Genomic DNA, 9,066 nt, shown 5'->3' on the forward strand with positions numbered 1-9,066 from the left:
AAATACCACCATCATTCTTCACAGAATTAGAAAAAACAATTCTAAAATTCATACGGAACAAAAAAAGAGCCTGCATAGCCAAAACAAGACTCAGCAAAGGGAACACATCTGGAGGCATCACACCACATGATTTCAGACTATACTGTAAGACCATAGTCACCAAAACAGCTTGGTACTGGTATAAAAATAGGCACACAGACCAATGGAACAGAATTGAGAACCCAGAAATAAACCCAAATGCTTACAGCCAGCTGATCTTTGACAAAGCAAACAAAAACACAAAGTGGGGAAAGGATACCCTTTGCAACAAGGGTGCTGGGATAATTGGCTAGCCATATGTAGGAGAATGAAACTGGATCCTCATCTCTCACCTTATGCAAGATAGATACATCTCTCACCTTATAGAAGATACAAGATAGATACAAGATAGATACAGATTTCTGTAAAAAATTCTAGAAGATATCATTGGAAAAACCCTTCTAGACATTGGCTTAGGCAAAGATTTCGTGACCAAGAACCCAAAAACAAATGCAATAAAAACAAAGATAAATAGCTGGGACCTAATTAAGCTAAAGAGCTTTTGCATAGCAAAAGGAACAGTCAGAGTAAACAGACAACCCACAGAGTGGGAGAAAATCTTCATAATCTATACATCTGACAAAGGACTAATATCCAGAATCTACAACCAACTCAGATCCGTAAGAAAAAAACAATCCCATCAAAAAGTGGGCTAAGGTCATGAATAGACAATCCTGAAAAGAGGATATACAAATGACCAACAAACATATGAAAAATGCTCAACATCACTAATGATCAGGGAAATGCAAATCAAAACCATAATGTGATACCACTTTACTCCTGTAAGAATGGCCATAATAAAAAAATAAAAAAACAGTAGATATCGGCGTGGATGCGATGATTGGGCAACAGTTTTACACTGCTGTGGGAATGTAAACTAGTACAGCCACTCTGGAAAACAGTGTGGAGATTCCTTAAAGAACTAAAAGTAGAACTACCATTTGATCCAGCAATCCCACTATTGGGTATCTACCCAGAGGAAAAGAAGTAATTTGGAAAAGACATTTGCACACGCATGTTTATAGCAGCACAATTCACAAGTGCAAAATTGTGGAACCAACCCAAATGCTCATCAATCAACGAGTGGATAAACTGGTGTGTGTATATATGTATATATGATAGTATATATATGTGTGTGTGTGTATGTATATACATATATATGTGTGTCTATATATATCTATATCTGTATATCTATATCTGTATCTATCTATATATATATGATGGAATACTGCTCAGCCATAAAAAGGAATGAATTAGCATTTGCAGTGACTTGGATGAGATTGGAGACTATTCTAAGTAAAGTAACTCAGGAGTGGAAAACCAAACATCATGTGTTCTCACTGATATGTGGGAGCTAAGCTATGAGGACGCAGAGGCATAAGAATGATACAGTGAACTTTGGGGACCTGGGGGGAAGGGTGGGAGAGGGGCGAGGGATAAAAGACTACAAATATGGTGCAGCGTATACTGCTTGGGCGATAGGTGCACCAAAATCTCACAAATGACCACTAAAGAACTTTATGTAACCGAATACCACCTGTACCCCAATAACTTATGGAAAAATAAATAATTAAGAAAGCAATGGGTTTAAATAAGTAAAGTATAGGAAATTCTTGATGAAACATGTACATATATATGTACACACACATACACGTATATACATATATATAAAAGATGTTCTGGGGGAAGAAAACTGACCCTAAGTAGGTATTAAAATGCTTTTGAGCCTTGAGAGACTGAAGTTTTGCTGCATAGTGGACCTTAGAAAAATCTTTATGTGCCCAAATACAGATTTCTCATATTCTTAAGGACTGTGGAAAATATAATAATATATATAATATTGGAAAAAAATCTGTTTTATCAGCTCTATTGAGGCATGATTTTAAAAATTTTACATTATTTACTAATAAAGAGAACTGTATTTTATTTTTCACTTACTATTCCTTGTGGTCTTCTATCTAGTTGTTCACTGCCTCATTGCCTCTCTGATTTTCAAATTCAGAAGTTGTTGACACCCATCTTTCTGGCCCTTTCCTCTGGAGCACCTCTCTGCTGCCAATTTTTTTCAGCCATTTTTTTCTTGCAATTTAATTTTAAAAACAATTTACTGAGGTGAAATTCACATAGCATGAAATTAACCATTTTAAAATGATCAATTTAATGGCATTTAGTACTCTCATAGTGTTGTGCAATCACCACATCTAGTTCTGAAACCTTTCCATCTCTCCAAAGGAGACCCTTACCAGTTCATAGTTTTTCTTTACCAGACCCTGGCAACCGCCAGTCTGCTTTCAGTCTCTGTGGAGTGGACACCTCATATGAATGGCATCACACAATATTTGTGATTTTTTTTTTATTTTTAATTTTTTTTTAGAACTGGGGTCTCACTCTGTTGCCCAGGCTGCAGTGCAGTGGTGTGATCATAGCTCACTGCAGCCTTGAGCACCTGGACCCAAGTGAACCTGATTAGCTGGGACTACAGGCATGCACCACAACGCCATACTAATTTTTTTTTTTTTTTTTTTTAAATTTAAGACTGGCTGTCTTGCCCAAGCTGCAGTGCAGTGGCTTAATCATGGCTTACTGCATCCTTTGCCTGCTGGGCTCAAGCCATCCTCCCACCTCAGCCTCCCAAGTAGCTGGGACTACAGGTGCATACCACTATGCTCGGCTAATTTTTGTATGTTTAGTAGAGACGGGGTTTTGCTATGTTACCCAGACTGGTCTCAAACTCCTGAGCTCTAGTTAATTTTGAAATACAGAATATATTATTGTTAACTGTAGTCACCTTACTGTACAATAGAACACCAGAACTTATTCTTCCTGTCTGATGGTAACTTTAATCATTCATCAACTTCTCCCCACCTCACTCCCTGTGCTCCCCTTTACTACCCTCCCCACCTCCCCATCCTCTGGTTATCACTATTATACTCTCTACTTTTTTGGGAGGGGTGTTTGCTATTTATTTATGACAAATATTTCACATCTGTAATTCTCTGGAGTCAGAAGTTCATTGAGAGGATGCCATCAGCCTTGGTCAGTCAAAGAATGGAGTCATCTGATTTACCATCCTGTGAATGTCCCTAGGCAGATAGCATAGGTTGTCGTTGTTACTGTTTCGAGACAGAATCTCTGTCTGTTGCCCAAGCTGGAGTGCAGTGGCGTGATCTCGGCTTACTGCAGCCTCTGCCTCCTGGGCTCAAGTGATTCTCCTGCCTCAGCCTCCCGAGTAGTTGGGACTACGGGCATGTGCCACCATGCCCCGCTAATTTTTGTATTTTTGTAGTTACTGAGTTTCACCATATTGGCCAGGCTGATCTCGAATTCCTGACCTCAGGTGATCTGCCTTCTTCGGCTTCTCAAAGTGCTGAGATTACAGCCGTGAGCCACCGTGCCTGGCTGGTGGTGGTGGTGGTGGTTTTAATTTTTGTTTTTTCAACTTTTATTTTAGATTCAGGGGGCACATGTGCAGTTTGTTACCTGAGTATATTGTGTGATGCTTAGGTTTGGAACAAATGATCCCGTCACCCAGGTACTGAACATAGTACCCAATAGTTTTTCAACCCTTGTCCCCCTCTCTCCTTCCCCGCTCTAGTAGTCGCCAGTTTCTATTGTTGCCATCTTTATTACCACATGTGTTGTTTAGCTCCCACTTACAAATGAGAACATGCAGTATTTGTTCCTGCGTTAATTCACTTAAGAAGTATAGGTTTTAAATTTGCCATCTGCCAGTGACCTTGTCATCTTCAGCCACAGTCATGTGGATTGATATGTGGTCCTTAGACCGATGATGTGGTTGCTGACAGAGAATTCCTGAGGCACCTACAGGTCTGTGAACGTGTCACTCTGCTTGTTGATGCCAGGCCTGCTGTAACTATGAGGCATATAAGCCTCTGCTTTTATGAGATAAACTTCTTTAGATTCTGTATGAGTAAGATCATACAAAATTTGTCTTTCTGTGTCTGGCTTGTTTCAGTTAACACAAAGTCCTGCGGGTTCATTCACATTGTCATAAATGACAGGATTTCGTTCTTTTTTTTTTTTGAGGCAGTCTTGCTGAGGTGCCCAGGCTGGAGTGCAGTGGCACCGTCTCGGCTCACTGCAACCTCCGTCTCCCAGCCTCAAGTGATTCTCATGCTTGATTTCCTTCTTTTTTTTTTACGGTGAACAGTTGAGCCTTTTTTTTTTTTTTTTTTTTTCCCCCTGAGATGGAGTCTTGCTCTGTTGCCCAGGCTGGAGTGCAGTGGCGCGATCTTGGCTCACTGCAAGCTCCGCCTCCCAGGTTCAAGCCATTCTCCTGCCTCAGCCTCCTGAGTAGCTGGGACTACAGGTGCGTGCCACTATGCCAGGCTAATGTTTTGTATTTTTAGTAGAAATGGAGTTTCACCATGTTAGCCAGGATGGTCTTGATCTCCTGACCTCGTGATCTGCCCGCCTCAGCCTCCCAAAGAGCTGGGATTACAGGCATGAGCCACCGTGCCCGGCCCAGTTGAGCCTTTTTAAAAAGCCAAGCATTTGGCTGGGAGCGGTAGCTCACGTCTGTAATCCCAGCTTTTGGGAGGCCGAGGCGGGTGGATCACAAGGTCAAGAGATCGAGATCATCCTGGCCAACCATGGTGAAACCCCATCTCTACTGAAAATACAAAAATTAGCTGAGCAGGGTGGCGTGTGCCTGTAATCCCAGCTACTCTGGAGACTGAGGCAGGAGAATCGCTTGAATCCGGGGAGGCAGTGGTTGCAGTGAGCCGAGATTGCGCCACTGCACTCCAGGCTGGTGACAGAGCGAGACTCCCATCTCAAAAAAAAAAAAAAAAAAAAAAAGCCAAGCACATCCATTTAAATTTTGGTGAAACTTCTTTATAACATTCCTGATGTCAGCATATTACAGGTATTGTTTGGAAAATTGTTTATTAAAGACTCAAACAGCCTCTCTCAAGTTCTTTACCTCAACAACAGTTGCTTTGTCAAACAGCTGATATCACACAATTTTTATTGGGGTTATGGAAATGAAACACTAATTTTCTGCATATGTCTGTGAGCATATTCACAACTCTCATTGCTGGGAGTTTAGATACCGCTGCTTTCCCAATTTAGGAAAACAGATTTCTGGTATGTGCCTATGTGGGAAGGTTGAGGCTGTTAAGAATCTTGCTTCTGGGTTTTAGAAGTCTCACTGTGAGACGGGGTGCAGTGGCTCATGCCTGTAATCAGAGCACTTTGGGAGGCTGAGGTGGGTGGATCACTTGAGCCCAGGAGTTCAAGACCAGCCTGTCCAACATGGCAAAACTCTGTTTCTAATAACATTACAAAATAAGTAGCTGGTGTGATAGCACACTTCCGTAATCCCAGCTACTCGGGGAAGCTGAGGCATGAGAATTGTTTGAACTCAGGAGGCAGAGGTTGCAATAAAGATTGCAGTACTGCACTCCAGCCTGGACAACAGGGAGATGCCTAGGAAATGTTTTCTGCACATATAAAAAGGTTAAATCATTTTCAGTATGGTTTGCAGGTTCTTTGAAATTTGATAATACATACACTTTATAAATTTAATTCTCCATGAACTACAATATGAAACAGAATATACTCTGTCTGTACACCATGCTGAAAAATGGAAACTTTTTTTTTTTTTTTGAAACAGTCTTGCTCTGTTGCCTAGGCTGGAGTGCAGTGGTACAATCACTGGTCACTGCAGCCTTGATTTCCTGGGCTCAGGTGATTCTCCTACCTCAGTCTGTCGAGTAGCAGGGACTACAGGTGTGCAACACCACACCGGCAAATTTTTTGTATCTTTGTAGAGGTGAGGTTTCACTATGTTGCCCAGGCTGGTCTTGGAACTCCTGGGCTCAAGTAATCTACCTGCCTCGGCCTCCCAAAATGCGGGATTACATGTGTAAGTCACCACGCCTGGCTGAAAACAGAAACTTTTCAAGAATAGTTTAAAAGTAACTACCAAATTAATAGATGTTACCATATAATGTTCAGAAATACAAATATATTATGAATTATTCCCAGTCCTATTACCTAGAGGCAACCATTATAAATATTTTTTATGTACAGGTTGAGTATCCCTTATCTAAATGCTTGGCACCAGAAGTGATTCAGATTTCAGATTTTGTAACTTTTTGCGTCATACTCATTGGTTCAGCGTCCCTAATCTGAAAAAAATGCCCCTATGAACATTGAGTCTTGTCTTGTCTTGTCTTGTCCTGCCCTGCCCTGCCCTGCCCTGCCCTGCCCTGCCCTGCCCTGTCCCTTCCCCTTCCCCTTCCGCTTCCCTTCACAGGGTCTTGTGCTGTTGCACAGGCTGCAGTTCAGTGGCACCTTCTTAGTTCACTGCAGCCTCAAATCCTAAGCTTAAGTGATCATCTCACGTCAGCCTCCCAAGTAGCTAGGACTATAGGCATGCGCCACCACGCCTAGCAAATTTTTGATTTTCATTAATTATTTTTTGTATGTGAGACAGGGTCTTGCTCTGTTGCCCAGGCTGTAGTGCAGTGGCTCACTGCAACCTCAGTCTCCCTATGAGATCTCACTATGTTGCTGGTCTCAAATTTCGGGGCTGAAGTGATCCTCCCACCTGTGCCTCCCAAAGCACTGGGATTACAGGCATGAGCCACAGTGCCTGGATCTTTTTTTGGACTTTAGGAGTGAGAAGTGAGGATTCTGTCAGCCCTGAAACCTTAGGTCTTCTGATTTCTTTTTTGTACTCTCAATTTTCTTCGTACTACCTTCAAGGTATAATGTGCCTAAGAAATATTTCCTTGTTTTTCAGGTTCTAAATGGCTTCTAAGAAGTTGGGTGCAGATTTTCATGGTAAGTGGACTGTTAGAATCATGGTTTAAGTAATGATTTGATCAGAGGATTTGGAATCACTCAGCATAGTTTTAAGTACAGTTGCCCCTTTTTGTCTCTTTTGATGAACAGCTTGACAAAAATAAAGTTGTACAACAGTGTATCATGTATATCCAAAAGGTCTTCAGAGAACTAAAAGTATTTCTCCAAATGGGTAGTTTAACTTTAGAGTGTCTCTGGTTATTGTACTTGAAACTACTAGTGATAGATGAGGAGTCTGCCTGTTCTGTTTCTTCAGCAGCATCGAAGGTATAGTTACCTTTCCCTTTCCTGTTCCTTAGTCATAGCTCTTCTCCATATGTGTGTGTGAAAAATTCTAACCCTTTGGTTAATGCTTTATAATGTTTTAGTTTAGTTCCCTGTGCCCCATCAAAGGAAGTAATTTACTACAAATCAATCACTATATTACAGAGGTATCAATACTGATATTTATAATTGAAATTAATAGTTTCTCTGTCTTTTTTTCCTATGATACAACCTTCCAAAATGGAATACAATAATAAACTATTATCTGCCTTTGGAGGGGAATGGAAGGAGGTACCTAAGAAGTTAAAATTATACCCTTTTTTCATACAGTAGAAGATAAGAATTAAAAACCAGAAGTACTCAAATAACACAATTAAAAGAGGTTTTAAAGCCAATTTGCCATGTTAAAAATTGTATCAGCCAGGCACGGTGGCATGTGTCTGCAATCCCAGCTACTCGGGGGGTTAAGGTGGGAGGATTGCTTGATCCCAGAAGTTTGAAGTTGCAGTAAGCTGTGATCATGTCACTGCACTCCAGCCTGGGTGACAGAGTGAGACCCTGACTCAAACAAAAATATACATATGTATATCACATCATTGTAAGAATGATTTACTAGACTGCCTGGGGATGTGTTGGTGTGCTCTTCTGAGCTGCGAGTGGTTGGTTGATAAGATCCCTCAGCTGAGTCAGAGTGGTGTAGCAGTGACTATGATTTTACTTGCTTATATATTTTATACAACAGCCTTTAAATTTTGATTTGTCAGTGTGCATATACTTATATAGATAACCTGCCTGAGTTTTAAAAAATCCTTTTGAAGTTATTCAAACTCTGGAATTAGCATTTTTTAAAGAGGTCAGGCATCTTATCTTTCAGGTAAGCTATTTCCTATTATTTATGGATTATTACAGGTCTTCTTGAAAGTATTCAAATGATAGTAGAAAGGCAGATCTAGGCAGGGCACGGTGGCTCACCCCTGTAATCCCAACAGGAGATTAGGAGGTTAAGGCGAGAGGATCACTTAAGGCCAGGAGTTCAAGATCAGCCTGGGCAACATAGTGAGACACTGTCTCTACAAAAAAATTTAAAAATTAGCTGGGTATGCGGGTATCTGCCTGTAGTCTGAGCTACTTGGGAGGCTGAGAGGTGGGAGAAGTGCTGAGCCCGGAGGTCAAGGCTGCAGTGAGCCATGATCACGCCACTGCACTCCAGCCTGAATCACATGAGAGCCTGTCTCAAACAAGCAAACAAAAAAAAGATTCTTGCCACTGAGCTTAAGAAAAGAAAAAGGGGGAAAAAGGCAGATCTGAATTGCCTCTAGATCACCTTTTCAAGGGAGAAAAGAGAGGACACAGCAAGGGCAGAGGAAAAGCTTGAGGAGAGAAAATAGCAAAAATGAAAAATTTGCCCTTATTTCAAAAGATAGACTTTCTGTTTTGAATCTTTGGAACATCTGTTTTGATCAGACTGAAAATAGTTGGACCCCATGTTTTGTGTTTCAATTGAACATTCCAGAGAGAAGATTATAATTTTGAAGGTGTCTGTTCAGTAAAGACTGGCATTTCCCCATCTCCTTAAATTCCTAACCAGGCCGAGTGCAGTGGCTCACACCTGTAATCCCAGCACTTTGGGAGGCCGAAGCGGGCGGATCACCTGAGGTCAAGAGTTCAAGACCAGCCTGACTAACATGGAGAAACCCCGTTTCTACTAAAAATATAAAATTAGCCGGGGCTGGTGGCGCATGTCTGTAATCCCAGCTACTTGGGAGGTTGAGGCAGGAGAATCGCTTGAACCTGGGAGGCGGAGGTTATGGTGAACTGAGATGATGTCATTGCACTCCAGCTTGGGCAACAAGAGCGAAACTCGGTCTCAAAAAAAAAAAAAAAAAAAAA

At 41.3% G+C, this 9,066-nt stretch overlaps 1 protein-coding gene across 5 annotated transcripts in view; it reads left to right on the forward strand.

Annotated features, from left to right (window-relative positions):
- Nucleotides 1-9,066, forward strand: part of UBAP1 (ubiquitin associated protein 1) — a 78,450-nt gene that overhangs the window by 36,601 nt on the left and 32,783 nt on the right. For 4 of the 5 annotated variants that reach the window (XM_011980037.1, XM_011980038.1, XM_011980035.1 and 1 more), the window contains one exon: nucleotides 6,851-6,891. In XM_011980037.1, the coding sequence (XP_011835427.1) occupies nucleotides 6,858-6,891 (34 nt within the window). In that variant the 5' untranslated portion in view covers nucleotides 6,851-6,857. Of the gene's footprint in view, nucleotides 1-2,613; nucleotides 2,730-6,850; nucleotides 6,892-9,066 lie in introns of all 5 variants that reach the window. The other variant, XM_011980036.1, reaches the window with a different exon arrangement.

Source organism: Mandrillus leucophaeus, unplaced genomic scaffold, assembly GCF_000951045.1.
Source record: "Mandrillus leucophaeus isolate KB7577 unplaced genomic scaffold, Mleu.le_1.0 Scaffold208, whole genome shotgun sequence".
NCBI classification, from domain to species: domain Eukaryota; kingdom Metazoa; phylum Chordata; class Mammalia; order Primates; family Cercopithecidae; genus Mandrillus; species Mandrillus leucophaeus.